The 21,224-nt window shown below is 53.0% G+C and overlaps 1 protein-coding gene across 10 annotated transcripts in view; it reads right to left on the bottom strand.

Annotated features, from left to right (window-relative positions):
• Window positions 1-21,224, bottom strand: part of OSBP2 (oxysterol binding protein 2) — a 127,634-nt gene that overhangs the window by 32,551 nt on the left and 73,859 nt on the right. For all 10 annotated transcript variants that reach the window (XM_075167152.1, XM_075167151.1, XM_075167150.1 and 7 more), the window contains one exon: window positions 1,052-1,302. In XM_075167152.1, the coding sequence (XP_075023253.1) occupies window positions 1,052-1,302 (251 nt within the window). The remainder of the gene's footprint in view (window positions 1-1,051; window positions 1,303-21,224) is intronic.

The raw sequence follows: 21,224 nt of genomic DNA on the forward strand, positions 1-21,224 counted from the left end.
GCCGCTCCAAAATGCAAGACACACCGTCTCAGGAAGCCCCTTCTCCCTACGTTTACAAAATCCTGCGAGCGGGCATGGGGAGGATGCTGCGACCACAGGGCTCCCGAGTGCCCTCCGGCTCCCACTGTGGATTATTACTATTTTTTAAAAGTTCACATCAAACACCACACAACCTCCTTTTGCTCAGGGCTGGGATAGCACGGTGACAGCGCTGCTCCATTCATAATTCCCCGAGCTCTGCCTTCACATATTATTCCAGATCTGCTACGCTTTTGCATTGGTTTGGTGTTTTTTTTTTTTTGCTTTAAATATTTTATTTAGTTTTACTCTCTCTCTTGTCCTCCCAGGGAAAACCAGGCTCCCCAGGAAGGGCTGTCTCACTGCGATGGAGGCAGATCCACATCCCAAACAGAAGCTGTCCAAAAAATTATCAGAAAGCGCTGTCACGCTGCTCAAGGCAGGGAGCAGCGCCGGTGCCGGCACACGCTTCACGACCTCCAACCGACCGGTGGGAGAGCACAGCCAGCACGAGACAGCTCTCGGACCCCGCGGGGGTTAAATCCCCAGTCATGTAAAACAAGGGCAGCTTCGTGGAAGTCAATGAGGATGCGAGTGATGTGGGGATGTGGGTCTGAACCTGCAGCAGGCAACGGGCTCCGAATTGCTGTGCCAGCCAGAAAGGCACCCCCAGGAACAGCTGAAAACCCCCTTTGCACCCCAAGCCTCCGCTTTACCCAGCTTTACATCCAAAATGTCCTATTTTGGAGCAGCCTCCCCAGAAAGCACGCGGTAAGGATGCAGCAGACCTGTGTCTCAGGGGGTTACACGCACCCGTGCCCGCTCCCCAGGCTGCACCTTCCCGACTCCCACCCCCTCGCCTCGGCGCTGAGCCAGCACCGAGCTCCCGGCCGTGCCAAGCCCCGCGTCCACGCTCCTGCAGAAAGCCGGTGCGCGGGGAGAACAGAGCCATGCCAGAGGGAAGAAGAGGAGGAGGAAAACACTTCTCCCTCTGCCTCCTCACAAACGCGGCGGCTCAGCCGGCAGCACTTACGTTGATCATAGCATTGGAGGTGATGCGGAAGAGCGTGGCTCGTTCATTCACCGCCTTGATCTTCTCGCCGCTCTCGGCCGGCAGCTTCAGGTTCTCCAGCTCGCTGAGCGAGCGCTGCAGGGCCGCCCCGTGCTTCGCGATCAGGTCATTGCAAGTGCTCAGATCCTCCAGCTTACTCGAAAGGGTTTTCAACGTGCCGTGCAGCTCGCTCTTGTCTGACTGCGAGGCGGGCTCCTCATCGCCCGAGTCATCTGCAAAGGGAGGGATGGAGAAAAAACAGTTTCCATGGTTACCCCCGGACCGTACTAACCCGCCAGCGCCGAGGGCAGGGGGACCTCCTGCCTCCTCCCGCGCGCAGGCAGCTCTGCCGGGGCTGGGGGTCATGGCCACCGTGTCCCCCGGGAGCAGAGCGCGGGGCGGAGGAGCAATGCGGGATGTCACCCAGAGCCCCGCGGAGGTGTCCGAAGGGCTCCTGTGGCTGTCACCAGGGTTTGGTTCAGGGCTGCCAAGGCTGAGCAATGGGGGGTGGCACGGGGAGCGGTGCGCTGGTGCCACCAGGGAAGGGCCAAACCTCCCCTTTCCATGCACATGGCTATGGGAGCCAGGCACAGCGTCAATGCACCCTGCACTGGGAAGGAACCTTGCGGGAGCTCTGCAAGGTCTGCTTTGGGCCGGACAAACTATTTCACCCGAGGGAAAGGTCGCAAAGACACAGGGGAGAGTAACAGCCTCTACCCAAAACTCCAGGGCAGAAAACACCACGATCAGCATCTCGGGTAGAGCAGAAGTGGTTATTCCTACAACTCCAGAACACTTGAGTGACTTAAAACCAGACAAACAACCCAAAACCGAGCAGTGAGTATAATGAGTATAACGCAGTATTTCTCCAGATCATCCCACCGCTCCCCCGGGGAAGGCGGAGGAGGCAAGCAGCTCCGAGAGGCGGCATTGCCCGAAGCAAATACAAAAAGCGAGAGCAGAGCAGGTCCTGCGCAGGGTCTGCGCCCCATCCTTATGTTCAAAGTTTAGCCAAGGTTTCTCCGGGTGTACCTAAAAACTACTAAGACGGCACAGCACAGAGCAGCCCCTCCATTTCTCCTCCCTCAATTATCCGTTTCTGGATTAAAAAGAGATTGGGACTGGCAAAACGTGCCTGCAGCTTCTCTGCCACGGCTGGGGGAGCCAGGAGGGATGAGGATGTCCTCCAAGCCAGCCAGGCTGAGATTCGCTGCGGTGCTGTGAAGCACGGACCTCGCGGATGCCTTGGTTAAAGCGGGGGTGGCAGCACATCATCTTTCGGGGTTGCAAGGAAAAGGAGAAAAGCCCGTACTTCACTGATAGGTAGGCGTTTGGTTTTTATTCCTGGCTCATTTATAAGACCTTTCGAAGTGCTGTAGATATTGAGAATGATGTTCAGCCATTGCTCATATCGATTCCGCTGCTCTTGGGCCAGCTAAGGAAAACGAGAGGAAGAGCACTCTTGATTTAACAGTACCAAGGCGGTGTTTCTAAGGCAAGAGCCAGAGCAATCTGGGTAATATAAAAGGACCATCAACCCGGAGCTGAAGCAGCAGCGGAGCACAACGCAGTGCTGCACCAAGCCTCGTGGCTATGAAGCCACCCAAAAAGGATGTGATGGGACAAGGAAGCATAGCCCAGGGACAAGGCTTATCCTACCCAGCGGGATTTACCCCAGCTGCCCAAGGACGACGGGAGAAGAAAATTAAAGCCCTGCTGGGAAGCAGGGCACAGAGCAAAATGCAAGCAGCCCATGAAGCACCAGGGCAGCATCTCCCAATGCAACCATTTGGTCTGTCTGCAACCCAGCCCCGAGCATCCACACGCACAAACCTCCGATTTAAAAGCCAAGAGGTGAAGTGTGGCTTGTGGCCACCAAGGGTGCTCAAGGAATAAATAATCCATCAGTGTCAGCATTCACAGCACCCACGGGAAGCCAACCGAGATCTTCCCAAGGAAGGCGAGCAGCCAGCCAAGGTGCTGGGAGCAGAGCCAGCTCCCACCAAAAGGCTGGGGAGCTACTGAGCTGCACAGCAGGGTGGGAACAGCCCCATTCTCGGAGACAGGACCAGCATTTTGGAAACACAGGCGGCACCAGGGAAGTCTCCAGCACAGGTGGAGGAGACGGGCAGGGGCAGAACAGGAATGAGAACATGCAGGATTTGAAGGCTCCATCTCCAGGAGGGTGCACAGAGGTACCATGGCGATGGGCATGAGCTTACGCTGCAGGCATCTTGTACGTGCCAACTGCAAAAGATCTAGCAGGGAAATTTAAGCCACTTTTCTACCAGTAAGGAAAGTAACCAAAGCCTCCCTAAGGTCCACTTCCTGTTTCAAGTTATTTCCACGGTGCCTTTCATCCTGGGGACACAAAGGCACTGCGGGTCACTGCCAGTGTATGCACATCCCCCTGAGCTTTGAATACTGTCTTTGTACCTGTCCTCAGCCGAAGGACAGGGCACACTGTACCGTGCAGCGGATGCTCTCCAGGAGAGGTACACCGTGCTGTTACTGCTGCTCACAGCCGTCTCCCCGAGGCTTTCCAGGGCAGTCTCCGGCAGAGGCTTGAATCCATCTCCTTTCATCTCCCATGCATCTCTCCTTCGCCATCAAATACAGCAGGAGCTTTCACCAGAGGTACTGCCCAGCAACACAGCCTCCATCCTCGTCCCACGACACCGCACACGCCGGCAGCACACGCACCCGCGGGCACCCATCCAAACAGATCTCGGGCGTGCAATCTGCACAGAGGGTGGACATGGGATGGTGGCGGCATTTATACAGCTCAACCCGGCCAGAGCCACCTATTCCCAGTTCAGGACCGCTGGCTCTCTCCAGGCGCGCATCTGCGCCCTCCCCACGAGCACCCCGGCAGCCTCTCCTGGGCCGGGCGAGCTGCCTGCGCTCCAGCACACGGATGGGAACCATCTCTCCACAGCAACTGGCGATCTGATCACTAATGAGTCCAGTCTTTAGTGGCCAATTTATAATATATTATAGTGTTCTATAAAACTACCAGAAGCAGAAGTCAACCACACTAGCTCGGTTTTCATCACAGACACCAGCCAGGCAACTATCACCGCTAACAAAAAACACTATTACCTCTGTGGGACTCAAGGGGACGAACCAAATTTGGGATTTTTCTGTTTGTAGACATCGGTAATACTTCCCAAAGATAATTTTATCTGTTTACAAAGACTGCAAAAATTGTGCCAAGCAGGAGGAACCTCTCTGCTTGTCCCCAGGCAGCATTTAACCCCCAAAATCCCTCCTCCTCCCAGATCACAGCCTGGGGATTTTGCCCATCATTAAAATGCTCCGACACAGGGACGGCACCGCATGGCGACGGACGGGCTCCGTCCTTTGCCAGGTCATTATTTCCTGCCCGTCGCTGCCCGTTTATCAAGGCTGCGGTAACGACCCCCGCCTGCATGCTCAGCTTGAGATACGAGGCACGAACGCAGCATGGCCCATTTTTTGATCACTGTGCAGAATTACATAAACGCCTCAAAGCCCAGGAAAAAGGGGAAAGGCACCTGGGTCAGACCATGCCAGTCGTGATGCTGCTGGTTCAAGGCTAAGTTAGCTGAGCTGAACATCCCCCTCCAGCTCCCCGCCTGCCCCAAAGCTGCCTCCTTTGCCACGCCGGCGGGGCGGGCAGCAGGATCCCACCTTCCTCCTCCTGCCCGTGCACATGGAGGAACGGGGTGTCGGACCCTCTGCTAAGGCTGCAGACTTCAAATGAGACCTTAAGGCTAGATTGTCATGATGCACCCACGGGGGAGCGATGTGCAACGCTGTCTCAGGAGTGAAAGCACACCCCATGCAGAGAACAGGAAACTCATTACACCTCCCGTCCCTGCATCCCTGGTAAGCACATCCCAGTTACCAGCACTGCCTCCGCACCCGCAGCCCCAGTGCCTGGGATGCACAGAGACCTGGACCAATTCATGCTTCTGTGATTCACAGTAAAATAAAAATATCTCAAGCGACATAATTTGCTGTAATTATTTCCAGTCAAAGCACGGGAAGACGGAAACACAGCTACAATCAAATCAGAGCAAGTTAAAGCAGAAACGATCACGCAAAGCACCCAAACAACCTCACTGCCATCCCACCGGGGCGAAACACTGGCACCAGCTCTGAAGATTGGGGGTTTCCAACCCCCAATAAAACGCCAAACCACCTCCCAGCGCTGAAACACTCCGCTCCTTACCGCCCCGCAGCACCAGCACGGGCCAAGCAGGATCGACTGAGTCCCTGGAAACTCCTCGTCCCTCACTTCGCTCCCTGGAGGTTTTTTGACTGTAAAGATGGTTATTTGTAAAATCCTGGTTCTGGGAAGACCAGGAGGTTGAATGAGGTCTTGGCTTCACCTACAGGCACAGCACTGGGAAAAGCATCCTAAAAGGGCCAGGAAGAAGCAAACCGCAGCCCCACAGGGACTACCATCATGAACAGAAGAGCAGTGCATGCTCTTCTTATTATTTTTTAAATTATCCTCATGTTTCCTCCACCCTGTCCTTCTGCACTTGCTCCACACACAGCACTCACCGGAGACTTCGGCATCCTCCAGTGCGGGGCTGCCAGCAGCAGGCTCCTCTCCAGCCCAGGGAAGGGAGGCTGAGGACCAGCGTTGCCTTCCCCCTTTCTCCCGGGAGCCTGAGGGAAAGCTGACCAAAGCCAAAATCAGCAGAGACACAAATCCATCTCTTTCCTCAAGCAACCACCAGCCTTTCAGATCTGCACCAGCTTCAGTCCAACGACGTGTGGGTAAGAGCAGCCCCAGATCCGAGCGGAGGAGCCCTGCTTCCACACCATGGTCACCCAGTTTTCCAGCCAGTTTCTTGGCACCACCAGGACACCCACAGCAATGGGAACGCTCCTGCTTGTCCCTGTGGTGGGGACAGGGTTGCCCGGGGTCTGAACAACCCCTCGTTTGCCCATCTGGGGGAGGATGCTCCCAGGGAAGCCGCTTTGCTGCGGCAGCACGAGACCCACCAACTCCTACGGTTACAGCTGAAAGTTGAAGTGCTGCAGGAGAGAGGAGCAGCAAAATTTATTCTTATTGCTGAGGATAAAGGACTCACTCATCCAGAAAGGTGAAACAGCCACAAGCCATCACCTGGAGGTCTTCGCTTGGAGCATGGCCAAATGCCAGGGCACTGGGGATCCTTCCCTCATTCGAGCCTTTGTAGCAACTCAGCCAGGAAAAAAAAACAGATTTTGCTTTGCTAAGGCTGGTAAAACACCCCGAAGATCAGGAAATACCGACAGAGAGAGAGACTCTGCCCAGGGCTCCTCATTCGAGGACAAAAACTGCAGACGATTTGCAGAACCAAATCTGCAACTGGCCCAGCAGACTGGCACCACTCGGGACTTCAGCAGCCGCCCGAATGGGGGGGGCGGTTCCTAATCGCAATGATTCAAGATCACAAAACCTCCTGGAAGCTGGAGAAACTTATATTCCTAAATGCTTGGGAGCTAGGGAGGGGGAAAACACAACTCCCAATTATTTTTTCCATCCCTGGCGATGGCTGGTAAGTCCAACTCGGAAGAGACCTGTCGAGGACAAAGTTGTTTCTCACCAAGACCCAGCACGGCCACAGCACACCAGGGACATCTGCGATGAAAAATCAAGGCAGGGCAGCGCAGGACCCCTCGCTGGGCCACCACAGCCCCACGGCGATGGGAGAGCTGGCAGAGCGCGAGGCGATGGCGAGGAACACCCAGACACCCGGCGCTGCCCGGCAGACTCCTGCTGCAAAGTTTTCCAGCGCAGCGAGTGCGTCCCAACCCAAAATGAGTTTTCACGATGGCTTTGAAGGGGGGTTTCCAACACAAGCAGGGGATGAGGAGGAACCAGAACTGGGGCAGTGAGGACTTGCTGAGGTGGAGGATGCTCTGTGCTTGTTGCCTCTGGGTGCCGCACTTACACCTTTCACCAGTTTGGCCCTTTTGGATCCTCAGCTCCAAGCCCAAGCTGCCTCCCAGCAGCTTCTAAATCACATTAAACCTCAAACCAACGTCCGCTAGCTGGGCAGGGCCAGCGCAGACTGGGGCCTGGTGTCTGGAACCAGCAAAAAGCTGGGAGGCTCTGCAGGAGCCAGGAAGGTATCCCTGCTCCCTGCACATGGGGAAGATCCTTCAAGGACACAAATACTGTTTTATTACATGGTTTCCAGCCATGCCGCCCTCCAACGCAGCCCCCAGCACACCCTGCCCCTGCAGAGGGAAGGGGCTCTGTGATGGATCCCCCTCCTTCTGTGAGGGAGGAGAGCAACCTGACCCTCATCCCTCTCTGCCGGCAGCAGCTCTGCCATCTGCTCTCCACAGAAGAAAGATCCTCCCTAAAGCAGCAAACCTTCAGTGGGTTGGCAGGGGGGCTGCCCAGCCCGGGACCCCCCACCCATGCTGGGATGCGGGTGCCCCTGGACCACCTTGGGGAGCAGCACGTCCCCGGCTCATGAGCTTCACCTCGGCTCACCCTGCTCCTCAATACAAGACAGGTTCATAATGACAGACAGACATTTAGCAAGAATTCATGTCACTCTTCTACAGCGAACAAAAGCTACCCAAGAAGATAAACATGAAAGGCTGGCAGCAAATATTTGACAACAAATTGCAAGGTTCCTCTCACTCCTGTGCCTTGGATGAGTCAGCCCAGCTTCCACAGCATCCTCCCAAGGTTTCCTGCCCTCTCCACCCTCAGTGTCCCCTGGAGACCCCCCTGTGCCCATCAGGTGGCACATGGGGACCACCAACAATCTGAATCCCTCCTGCAGCCAAGCTCTGCACCGACCGCGTGCTGCTCGGGCCAGGGCTCGCTGCTCGGTACCGGCATCTCCAGAGGCGATGCCTGCCGGGACCCTGGGCTAGAGGTGGCAGGTTCGGGCTGAGCCTGCGTGCAAGGTGGCATCAGCTGTGTAGGAGCACGACCCAAGCCCAAAACCGCCGCTTTTGCCCTCTGCCCGCGGTACCGGGCAGGGCTGCCGCGACACGCAAGCGTAGCAGAGCAGGCCTGGCCCCCAGGCACCACAGTAACCCACATAGCAGCTCCCAAGATTTGCAAAATCCTCCTCTCTCTCCTGCAGAGGTTTTACAAATGCAGTTGCTGTTTTATGATCCACATTTCTTGTCGCTTACGACGCACACGGGAAAACACGCAACCAAGGGCTCAAATACGAGATGCGCATCGCCATTAACAGCAGCTTTTAATAAATCTCCTCTCCGGGAACACGCACAGCTTATATTTTGCAGAATGCACTTAGTTCCCACACACTACGCACTCTAAAAACACTGGCCCCTGCAAGCCGAGTCCTTTCATTCCCCATCTCATACTTTGTTTTGACTTGTGAATAAACTTAAAAGCAATGTGTTGTGATTTTTATTTGTAGGGCACTGGCATGAAGCAGTTGCTATAGGAACAGCCAGCCTCACGGTAAGCTGGGAAGATTATTTTTGGAGCTGTGATGCTATTTAATCTACGTAAAATGGATCAGCAGCTATCAGCCGTGAGCTTCTTCGGGCTTGTTTCTCAGCCCAGAGAGCAACACGAAACCTCAGCGCCCAGAGCAGCATCTCACGAGGAGGCCATTAAGGCAGAAGTTCCCTTTACGCTCCCTTTTTCTGCCTCTAAAACTTCCCTCAGCTAAATACTTCCCATTGATTACAATTTCTCCGGAGCTGGTGGAAAAGCTGCTGGCTGGAGGCGCTAGGCAGGCACTTCCCCACGCTGGCGACAAGCTGGGGCTTTGCATTGCAGCTTGCGGGGAAACCCAGCGACACGGTGCCCGCCGGAGGCACCGTCACGCGGAGCGGTCACCCCGAAATCATCGGGGAGATCTGGAGCAACCCCAGGGTGCTGCTGCTCACGGCTGGGCTGTTTCGGTGCTGCCCCTGGAGGAGCAAAGCTGGGAAGAGCCTTTTCAGGGGAAAGGGGACAGAGCAGGGGGAGGCAAAGAGATTGAAGGGTTCAGCAATTGACCTTTTATTCTAAAACTCCCAAACTGCACCCAGAGCCCGGCTGCGACGTCTCCAGCCCGAAGCACCACAGCTATGTGGCACCGCACCATGGCTAGGGCGGGCAATTAATCCACGCTTACCTTCCTCTCCGGGTCCAGCACAGATGCTCTCCTCTTCCTACATCCCGCACCTTCCTTCTCCACCCTGTGAGTGGAAAACTTTCCTTTCCTGGGTATCCTTGCTTTAAGAAAAAGTCCTCATCCTTCCCACATCACTTTGAATTTCTCCCTGCGCCTCCTGCAACCCCGAGCCGCTTTGCCAAGGCCTCTGGAGCCTCTCAAAGGCAGAGCTGGCCCCGCTCAAGATATTAAATCTGGCTTTCTGCTGGTAAGAAAGGGGAACGAGCAGACGAGGGGGGTGAAAGCGTAGGATCGATATTGCAGAGCGAAGCCGAGCCAGACTGGCTCCCGCACCGCAGGGGTGCTGAGCTCTGCAATGCTCAGCACCCACCGAGGAGCCACACACAACCCGAAAGCAAACCACGTGCTGCAGGCTGTCCTCTGCATCCAAACGGTTTCATTTACCTCCAGGGAAAAGAGATCATTTACCGCTGTCCACAGGTAAAAAACGTAATGGAATAGAAGCAGCAGTCCGATGATTTTAATGGAAACAATATTCCCAGCTTCCCCCAAAGACGCCAACAACCATGGCAGTGAAGATGGGGCATCTCGGCAGCTGCCTTTTTGCTTATTAGCGGCAAGAACTGCGTATCTGCCAGCAGGGAGCTGAGTTTTGAAGCATCCAAGTCACCCGCCCCGCAGCGCCTGCCCTTAGCAGCCCCACACCACCGAGGTTGTTCTCAACGTCCCTAGAAAAAGCTGTCTTAGGGTTGTTTTGCAGCTGCGGAGCAATACCAGGCTACTCAGAAGACCGCACCACCAGAAGCCAGGCACGGCTTGCTCCTCCATCAGCTCACTCAGGAGGTAGAAGCGGCCGGGCCACCCGTGGGTGAATTCAGCATCTACCTCTGGAAGAGGAAGGGGAAACAATGGAAACCAGAAACAGGCCCAGAGTCACTGGCTGCTACAGACCCCTGTCTGAATGCAAAGCTGGTTGCGCTGAAAAAGGAACTCAACTGACCTACTGGTCCTAAAAGAGCCCCGTGGCGTGGCAGAGGCCACACAGGGTGAGGATAACGGGCCCGGAGCAGGATGCAGGTGATGCTCGGTGACGTCGGGCTGTCCAGAGTACTGCTGGCTTGTGTCTGCAGCTCATCTCACCCACTCCTGGAGACCATCTCCCCAACACACGATACGCGTTAACGTCGCCAAGCCCCACTTCCAGAGCACTTTGGCTCTGGACATGCGACAGCACCTGCACAGCATCCCCCCCCAGCCAACCACCGCATCCAGTGTCGAGCTCAGGGACACGGGCACTGCAGGAGCTGCAAGCCGGCAGGTATCAGAGCCACAACAAAGTGGCCATCTCAAGTTTGCTCTTCTCGGACACGAGAAGGAAGGTGCTGTCCAAGGCCGCAAGCAGCACTGGAGGCCATCCACGGCACAGCGCTGCACCCGAGCATCTCCGCCGGCGATGCATCGTGCCGGGGTGGTACTGCAGGCATCACCGAGAACCGAGGCTGCGGTGCCATGCTGCAAACACACGGGGCAAGTCTCTCGTGTGCATGAGAAATGACAGGGCAATAAAAGACTCCATCATTTCTTCCAAATCAAACCTGAATCAGCTCATCAACGTGCTGCCTGCACGGCATGGTAAAGCCACAAAGTCCTGCTGCTTAAGATGATACCAGCCATCCACCAAGAGTGCGTTTTGGCTGCAAGAAATCCCGCGATTCTTCTCACTGTATCGGCAAGGAGCTAAGCCGGATCAGCTTGCCACAGAAAAGCACTTTTCCCAGACGGACAACAACCCGCCCAGCAGACGCACGGCTGCAAGCAGCCCCAGCCCAACAGAGTCACCACCAAAACCCCAGCTCTGCTGACGCAGTGAAAGCTGCCGTCAAGTTCCAAGGAAACCTCACTGCTGCCCATTTCCACAATCCACTGCCCAAACCGCTCACTTTTCCACAGCAGCACAGCCCGCAGCTGGTCTCCATCAAAACAACCTCATCCTCCTCATCAGAGGATGCTGAAGGAGTAAATCAGCAATTCCTGACACCATTTGGAGACGGGCTTCAGCACGGCCAGCTGATGCTGATGCTCCTGAAACACTGGAGTGCTGCTGAAGCAAGTGGTGGAGCAGCACCAGTGCTTTTAACAAACCCCACAGCGCTAACGAGCTTCTCTCAAGGCGAGAACCAGGAGAGCCCAGACCCGTTGCTGCTGTGCTCTCCCAGGTCCGACGGGCAGCGTATTTAGGGGTCATTTTCCCCATCGCTATGGAAGTGCTGCAGCATGTGATGTCCTTCCTATCACACACTGCCGTGCAGTGACTCTGGCACACGATTTTGCCCATCTGGGGACAGCAGGCTGCCCGCAGCCAGCCCGGGCAGAGCACGCAGGCTACAATAGGCACCAGAGATTCAGGAGCTTCCCTGCCACTACAGTTTCCAAGGGGAAAGTCAGCACAGCCTATGCCCTGCCTCAGTCCAAGGTTTCTCTCCGTAGCTGTCACCAGAGGTCTGCTGGAAAGCCCAAAGGGCCCTTCATCATCTGAAGTGTGTCCCTGGGATAACTCCCCGGTCCATAGCTCAGAGGATTACAGAAACAGGTGACTCAAAGCTCTTCTTCCACCTCGCTGTCTTTAGGAGGTGATCCAGCCCAACTTGTTTCTGATGTTTCCAGGGCACCAGCATGTGATTGTTGTCACAGATAATAAGGCTTCCTACTAAAAAAGCAGAGCTTTATCTCTACCAAAAAAGAAGTCTAGGCTTGGTTCTCATGTTGGTGTTTATCATCACCTCGGGTCACTGCAAACGCTTAGCACCCAAATTTCTTTGCAACACTTAAAAAGGAGGATGCATTCAATGCCCACACGTTTCTCTCACCCATTTTGAGGGTCTGAACACCAGACCCATCACCCAGCCCTCACTGCCCACGGGGAGCTGCCAGGGCAGGAGCCCCCGGAGCCACTGCCCGCTCCTCTGACAACAGAGGCAGCCCCGCATGACTCACTCAGACGTCCCATTTCGGATGTCTGACGCAGGCCTAAATTAATCTCTGCTAAAGTCTTACCTCCTCCTTCCCTCTCCCAGGGAAATAAAAAAGCACTGGCCATCAAATCCCTGTCCTGCAGTGGGTGGTGCCTGACCCGGCTGCCTGGGGGAAACCCCGGCCGGGAGGACGGGGAAGGACCACGCGGGCCCGAGGATGCTCAGGGTGATGCAGGGTGACACGGCCCGCAGGGACAAGCCGGAGGAGTCGCTCCTGCAAACAGGAGCGGCCCCAGCACGGCCCCATCGTACCCATGTCAAAACTGTCCCCTGGCTGAGCCGCTTAAGGTGGGTCACAGACTCTGCCTTCCCCCTGCCTCAGTTTACCTCCCGCTGCCATCTGGAGCCAGTGCCCAGGAATCATGGCACATTGGCTGGATTTTGGGATGATGAAAAGAAACATGGGGTGAGACGGGGATGGGATGGACAGGACACAACACAACTGCAAAATACAATGTGAAAAGAGCAATTTTTCACCCTCAGCCTCCTTCTTCTCATTTCTACCTCTTGTGCACTTTCTCCTGCCTTTTCCCCTATCTGCCGAGGAGTTGTGTATCTAAACATACGAAAAATACCACACTTATTTGGTAAAAGCCTTTTTTCCTGCCCAGGGAGAGTGGAGGAGGTTCAAGAGGACAGGACATCAAAGCCAACCTCTGCTGCAGGAATCCCAGACAAAACTGCAAGCCCTTGCTCCTCACAGGTGTTTCCACAAGTAAATACCACGGAAACCAATCCCACCTCCTTAGGAGATTCCCTATTTATCCCATCGTCAACCAGTCTCCCTGCTGATACCACAGGTTTGATTCAGAAATGCCAGCCTTTACTCTGGGATTATCCGGATCTCTTGGAAACGATGATCACCCGCCATTTCTCAACCGGAGCAATTTCCACGTTGGCTCTAGAAGACGCATCTGCTTTCATCACTTTTAATAGCTATGAATATTAAATGGAAACGGGTATCTATATTTAATAGTCTAGCCTGGCTGCCAAAAGATAGATGGATTTTCACAGCATCTGCAGATGCAGGCACAGGCGGTACTTTTGTAGTTATAAAGAATTACTCTGGAAATTAATCATCAAAATAGTACAGCAAATAATCATTCATAAATCATTCCAAATTTGGGTGATCACTTAGCAATTATCACCAACCTGGCAAGGCTATTTCTTCTCCCTGCTAATGCAAATGGAAAGCTGTTCAAGCAAATGGAGGCCTAAAAATAGCCAACATAGGCTGCTTGTGACAAGCTGTGACACTTCCTGAAGTCACATTCAGTGGAAGCAGGTGGTGGGCACGAGCCGAGGAAGGAGGACCCCAACCCGGCAATGGGGCTCCACAGAAAAATCCAGAGCTCAAAGACCGTTGCTCCTCACAAAATATCCCATCAGATTCGCCTGAAATCCATAAGTACTGCGGAGAGAAGTGAAATGCGTAAGTTTTGCAGAAATTTAAGACTAAAGACTTGAGTGACATGATCTACGTTGGCCAAGGGGGTTGGACCAGAGACCTCCAGACCTAAGTCACTCCACGACTCTATGCTAAGTGCAACTTTGTCACTTGTAATAATTGCTTTTGGTTAACAAATCAGATGTAACGCTAAGTTGCAATAACAAGGGAAATTCAACATACATACCTGGTTAAAAATTAATAGGTAAAATAAGTAGGATACAAAAATGGGCTTAAAAATTTTTGGAGCCTTTCTTTGAATGATAGCTTGGACAACACAACATCCTTCTTCAACCAGGCCACGTTGAAATAAAGAAGGTAAGCAACTTCTGCCGTTTTGATTTAAAAAAATGTTACTACTATTTCTTGATTTCTGTGACTGTGGTTTCCTTAATACTTTGGTGCAGCTGCTTGGAACCAAACCTAAGGGGAGAAGTGATGCTTTAACGTGGCCCTATAGTGCCTGCTTTCTTGGTAAGCAACCACCACAGTGACACAAGGATTGAAAAGACCATGAACAAGAGACCAAAGGGATAAAAAGCAGCTGGGGTTAATCTCTCTGCCTCGCATCCAGAATAAACTGCAGCTTACAAGGAAAGCAACCAGGCAAATACACACCGTTACAGCAGGGAACGTGTCTAAGGGAGCCGGGACCCCAAAACAAAGGTACTGAGTCTGATCCTGTGAAGATGCCTCCTTGGAAGGAACGATGCTCCTGAGAGGAGGCTGCACAAGGAATTTCTTCCGAGACATCAGAAAGTTGATGCAATCAAGGAGGCTAAGCGAAACGATCGATAGGTCTTGATCTGCTCTGGCACCAGCCCTTCGCTGTTCTCCTTGCGACTGACCCTTCTGCGCTGATGAAGACCCGTTTCCAAACGAGGTGATCAGTCAGCTCCATCCTGCCCATCGCACGATAACCCGTCTGGGCCACCAGCCTGAAGCAAAATCCACTTTATAACTGGAGCTGCCTTGGGACCACAGCCTCAGCACCGGCACCTACCAGCCTCCGTGAAACAAACATTTGCTTTGGTGCGAGCAGACCCTACCCGAAACTTTTCTTACATGCTGCAGGAATACCAGAGGACATCATTTCCAGGGAAAACCCACACTAAGCTTCATTTTCAGGATTCAACTGGAAAGCAAAAAATATTTGCCCCATTATGGCACAGGACCATAGAGGAGACCTAAACTCACAAATTTCTTTTGGCACAAGCTACCCTTGCCATAAGGGTCTTGAAACCAGTGAAGCCACACCAGGGATGGATTTTGACCCACCTCATGTTATCTGCTTCCTTTCCTATGAAATACCTATTAAAATACAAGCCTGAATGGAGACTGGACGTACCAGTCCATCAATGCACAAAAAGGACTTCTTGTTTCTTGAAAGAAAAGCACTGGGAAAGCACAAAGTATTTTTATTATGATTACTGCAGCATTCCCGGTCCAGCTATTGAACATTTTATTGCTGCAATTAGAAAATGATGATGTTATCAGTCAATAAGCCTCAGCAGCAAATGCTGCCCTTTATCTGGATTGCAGTCATTCTCTCTTTCCCGCACATATGGGATTTTCCGATTACCCAATCACCTGAACAACTCCATTAAGCTGGTAAGTTAGGCTACAGAGACGTACAGATGGGTTTAAAACACACCGAAAGGCAGGGTTTAAACTCAAATCAAGATGGACACATTGGAGAAATGGAGACGGAAATACAGGACATGATAAATGCAAGATACCACGCTACGTCGGTAGAGAGAACCATCCCAACAAATAATGGGCAACTGCCTGGTTAGCAGAAAAGGAGCCAATAATCATGGCTTGTTATAAACCAAATATAAACTACAATGGAACTTTGAAAAGCGAGCTAAAAAAAGCAAATAAATTCAGGACTATAGGAACAGAAAAGTCTATCTGAGACATGCAATGTAATTTCTGGCAAGTCCCCAACAGCCTATGCCCGGTTTGGGGTACTGCACTCCTCAGACAGATGGGCACCATGAAAATTCACCCATAAGGATGACACTGGGGCTGGAAAAGACATCCAGGGAGAGACTGAATGAAAGGACAGTGTTTCGCAGAAATGGGAGAAAATCATCCGGAGACACGCCAACAGTCTACAAATAACAACTTTTATTAAGTATAGAAGGGACTGACCTGTTCTCCATGTCCACCACAGACAAGAGAAGAAGCCATGAGCTTAAACGGTTGCAATGACTCTGGATACCTGGGACAACTGCCTGAGCCCAGGGGCAGGGACCGGGGGACGCTGGCGTTGGAGATGTCTGGGGACAGAAGCAGTGACCATCTGCGAGCATCGCCTCGGGGGAACCGATCCTGCCTTTGGGCAGACGGGTGAATCCAACGGGCTTCTTCCAGCCTCCTTTTGCATGATTTTATCATTTGAAAGGAAGGCTAGAGACCACTCAGGGAGCAAATCTGCAAAAAGGAGCAACTACGAAGGTCAGCTATGTCATGAGCCAAACGCGAATCCTGCAGAGGTGGACAGGACTCTCCCCTTGCCTTCATATACACATATAAGTATATATACGGGATGAAACATGGGTAGGCATCGGTGCTGTTTCCACAAGTCTTTCAAGTGGATTTCTTCAAAAACTTTCCAAAACTCTTCTCAAGAGAAGCCAGGATGACTCTGCAAGGAGATTTTGGTTTGCTGGCTTTTGGAGGAGGTTTGGTTTTTTTGCTCTGTCCTTTGACTACAATATTCTGCTCTCCATTTCCATTGGAATAAAAAGTCTGGCAGCCACCAGAGGAACTACGGAGCCAGACCTCAAACCTGCTACACAGGGTCCGAAGAGCAAAGCTGGCAGGCAATGCAAGAGGAGATAAAAATTAGTCCAGCTGATGCTTTTGTTAAGACGCTGGAGAGCCAAAGTTAGCCCCGCTGGACACAGCCAAATGTCCCCTCCTGTCCCCTGCAGACAGTTCTGAATAGCAATGAAAAAAAATGGTGGTGAAGGTGTGATTATAGGGAAATAACCGCTCATTATCAGATAATTGGTGGCTCATGCTGCACATCTCATCACCAGAAAGGAAAATTTAAAAAAAAAAAAAAAAGGTGCGATAAAAATAGAAACTTTCATTATACAGCTTGGAACAGCAACGACAGGCAAAGTACCGACCTCCCAGTGAGAGCTCGGGGTGCAAAGCTCCGCTTCGCTGCCGGCAGCGTTAACACCCGCCTCCTGGTCTGCGAGCACAGCTCCGCAGGCCCCAGGGACAGCGACTTCGCTTTGCTTCGTACCTGCAGAACTGGCCAGGCTGCTTCCCCGTGAGGGGATCCTTGCGGAAAAGGCCCGGACTAGCCCCACCGGTCCCACGGCGGGAGGCAAGCGTACAACCCAGGTCCTGCAGGACCACCTTCCCGCTCCTCGTTTCCTTCCCAAGTCCAGTAAGGGTCCGGGGGGCCCCAGCACCTCCAGCCGGAGAGACTGGAGAGATCAGCGGGAGCCCAGCACGCCTCCACGGGGTGCCACATTTCAGTGAATCGAACCTTTATGGAGCAACTAACACCAGGGAAGGAAAAAAAACCTGTTTATGGCCACCCCACGCTGGGCAACAACCAGTCCTAGGAACCATGATGAAGAAGGTCTTTGCTAAGCGCCCATGCGGACATGTGCTGCGCTGCTACAGACCATCTAACGGACTGAGGCCGTCCATCAGGACCTCAATTTCCCAGAGTATCCCTGACAGCTCCGAAGCCGCTTGGTCCACCTGGGAGAAGCCTGAGGAACACTGTGGGGTTGGGCCTGACCAGCACACACGCAGGCAACAACCTGCCCGCTTCTCAGAGCAGGTATTCTGCAGTAGCAAAAGGGTTTCTGCCACCCAGACCCCCATCACACTCCTGCTTCCCCTTCCCCAGGGATTCAAACTGCAGAAGACAGCCCCTTTTATAATTATAGGATGGTTTGGGTTGGAAAGGAACATTAAAGGCCATCTAGTGCAACCCCCTGCCATAAGCAGGGACATCTTCAACTAGATCAGGTTGCTCAGAGCCCCGTCCAACCTGACCTTGAAAGTTTCCAGGGATGGGGCATCTGCCACCTCTCTGGGCAACTTGTGTCAGTGTTTCACCACCCTCAGCGTAAAACATTTCTTCCTTGTATCTAGTCTGAGGATGTCTTGTCTGCAGAGGGAACCCGCTCCCTCTTTGCGCCTTTAACAAGCACAGGTTTTCATGCTAGAATTTCATTCACGAATCACTTGAGGAGTTTGCCGAGCCCAGAGGAGACCTTCCAAGCTGTTAGAAGATCAAAACCACGTGCTACACGCTAGGATCGCTCTGTCGGCTCCCTGGGTACCGCTTTGTATTGTATTAAATTAAATTAAAGCAGACATTGTAGGACACTGCCCAGAGAGAGGCTCCGGGCGTGCTAAGGAAGCCAACCCCAAATCAGCCCACGTGTGCCACCCAACGAGTCTCAAAAGTCCAGCTGCTCCTCTTCTGCAGACTTCAAGAAGGAACGATGGTAATGCTGCAGAGCCGCAGCCCACGTCTGGTACCCAGTTCCCCTTTCAACTCCCTCCATGGGAGTTTGATGGTAACATTGAGATCCTCCCTTTGGGGTATTCTTGGGTCGTTAAATTACTCAGCAGATGGAACAGAGATCAACAAATCCATAATTCAGGCAGCTCTGATAATGCTTGCATTTAAAAATATCCCAAGTCAAATTCCTGCGGCAGGTATCAGGTTCAGCCCCAGAAACCTCTTTAGGTGGAGCAAATCCACCCCGGGGCTGCCAGCTCCACTGCAGACTCTGTATTCTTTCACATTCTACTTTTCCCTGGGGTCCGCAGTCCACCAGGCAGAAAGCACCGGGATAAGGAAGCGTCCAGGCAGCCAAACCCTGGGTGATGAGGGGCTTTGCCCTTCTGGGAGACAGTTGGGATGCTGAGCTTGCAGGAGGCCCCGTCTCCTCCCAGCATCACTCTGGAATTTTGCACAGGAAGGCCGAACATTTGGTTACTCACTCCACCAAACCCCACATAAAACTGCCTGCGAAAGCATTTATTTTCTTTGGATATATTCATATCAGCAATACAGAAGCAAAACCCTCTGTGACCCATTCTGAGTCTCCAGGGCCAAAAAGATCCACATCCCGATGAACATTAGAAATCTGCACCTTACTAAACCATCCCTCCTCCCATTTATACGTACACTCCGAATTCACAGCCAGCACGCAATCCAAGACAGCTCTGCAGGGAGGACTCACACCACCTACAGCTTCAGGACTATCTCCAAGTAGACCGGCAAGTATTTAGCCTCACAGACACAAGTGCCGTCATAAATAATTAAAAGTCATTTGCTCTTGTCTAACAGATGAACAAAGCACACGAAAAAATGTACAAACTTTGTTATTTAATTGTGCCTGTCCATTTACTCACTAAATCCTTTAATATCCAGCGATTACTATGAATTTGCACCGCTCCCCTGCGCTGAAATGGAGCAGCCAATATAGTCTGGTGGCACCACGAGCAAGGGAACAAGAAGTCCCTGCGCCTCTGCAAGGGCTGCAGGCAGGAGCAGGCGCTGAGGGGCGCAGGGCTGGGCACGGGCAGCTTGCTTAGCCTGAAACAAGCCAGGAGAAATGCAGAAGCGGCATGAAAGTCAAATGTCAAGATACTTTGGAGGAAATGAGCTTTCTTCAGAGCAGAAACTCACAGAAGAGATCACCATCGAGGAGGTGGGGTGATGCCCTCTTCCACAGACAACAGGAATGGCGCCCTGGCACGCAGCTATTGAAAACCATCGAAGGTCTTGGATGTCCTCCTATGTGCGTCACCAAACATGCATTTTTAATGACTCTTAAACATTTTCCAGCCTCAAGTCTATCTACGATCTCAGCAGTGCGAGGAGGGGAGCTCACATATGGGTTGGCCTCTCTTCCTGACATCCATCAGCGAAAGAAGGCAGCACTGCCAGCGGCACCGCCGGGACTCAGGAACCGGACGGGATGCAAGAGACACACCAGCTAACACGAGCTCCCGTCCTTCGCAGGGTAACGTCATCTTGGTGTAACCGGGACCACTCCCAGGGGGTTCACCATGGATGAACCTGGCCCGTGATTTTTTTATTTTGTTTTTTTTTACCAATAGTGTCTTTTTTTTCTGGAAGTCTCCCATCAGCAGGGAAAACACAACCTGCCCCAGGCTTCCTCATCCTCGCAGAAACCGGTGGGAGATGTACAAAGGACACTCCTACATTCCTGTCAGCTCTCTCCTTCCTCGCTAACCCTCAGTAACGAGAAGGAGATGACAAGTGACCTTGTTCCCAGGGAGGGGGGGCAGCGACACAGACGGAGGCAGGGAAGAGACTGCAGGGCTGCGATGGCACCGTCCCCGTCAAACCTGCAGCCGCCGCAGGATCACACGTACAACAGCAAAATTCATCCGTGCTGGGGGTGCAACAGCAGCGCAGGTCTGCTGGGACACAGGGGCTCAGCTCCGCGGGTTGGGCAGCCCGTCCCAAAATCTCCGCTGCTGCGATGCTGCCCAGAGCAGCTCAGGAGAGGGCACACGCAGCCTCCCTTCTCCCAAACCTACCAGCTAACGCACCCCTCGCCCTTGAGAGCCAGGGGTTACGCACAGCAACGTCCCTGCAGGCTCCTAAGCTCAGCTCACCCAAGGTTTTGGAGAAACAGCCATCCAGGCTGAGCTGCCAGACAGCACACCGTGGACACCCTCCCATTAATGCATGCCTTTATGTGCATTTAAATCCACCTGAGCCGCCTGTGCTCAGCTTACTCGCATGTAAGAGGATCGGGGCAGGTGTAGGTTACCTACCTTCCTCCAACTGCCCAAAGGTCAGGACACGCCGGCGGAAAAGGAGGGATGCTGCAGGACCTGGAAGTCTCCCAGCCCCTTTGCTCTGCTGTCCAGCGTGTAATTGAGAGCCCCAGGCATGGGGAGGGTGAAAGCAGGTCACAAGCAGCCCCGAAAAGGTGTCTGACTTACACCCCCTTCCCACTGCTTCTGCCTTTGGATTTAAATCCTGCTCCTTCCGTACTCATATGCAGGCAAAGCCCTGGAGAACGCACCTCCACTAACCTCCTCCTGACCACTGGCCATCGCGGGGCGACCAGGACAGGCTTGTTAAGGGTTTGACGTGGAAGGAAAGACAAAGCTTCCGTTAGTCCCTTTGTAGGGAAGGTTTTTACATTGTAGGGAAGATTTTTCCAAGAGAGAGCAAGGGAGAAGCTCCAGTGAAACACCGAATTTCACCTAAAAGTGAGAAACTTTAAGTGAGGGATATAGCAAACCTGCACAGGGACAAGCGAACACACCGAGGGCGCAGCGTCGGGGACATCACGGCAGGCTGGAGGGCTCGCAGATACACGTGGTGAGAGATCGAAATCCAAGTTAACTGGATGCACGCCTTTACAAACTAACAACTGCTAACAAGGCTTCAGTAATTACTGGTAATCTTCCCCCGGGTAAGGCAGGATGAATGCCTGCACAACAAAATGTGTATTTTACTTGACTACGTGTTCATTAATTAAAAGCCTTCTTAATTCACAACGAACAGCGAAGCGCAGATACTAATTAGT

The sequence above is a fragment of the Calonectris borealis genome, chromosome 18 (assembly GCF_964195595.1).
Source record: "Calonectris borealis chromosome 18, bCalBor7.hap1.2, whole genome shotgun sequence".
Taxonomy (NCBI): domain Eukaryota; kingdom Metazoa; phylum Chordata; class Aves; order Procellariiformes; family Procellariidae; genus Calonectris; species Calonectris borealis.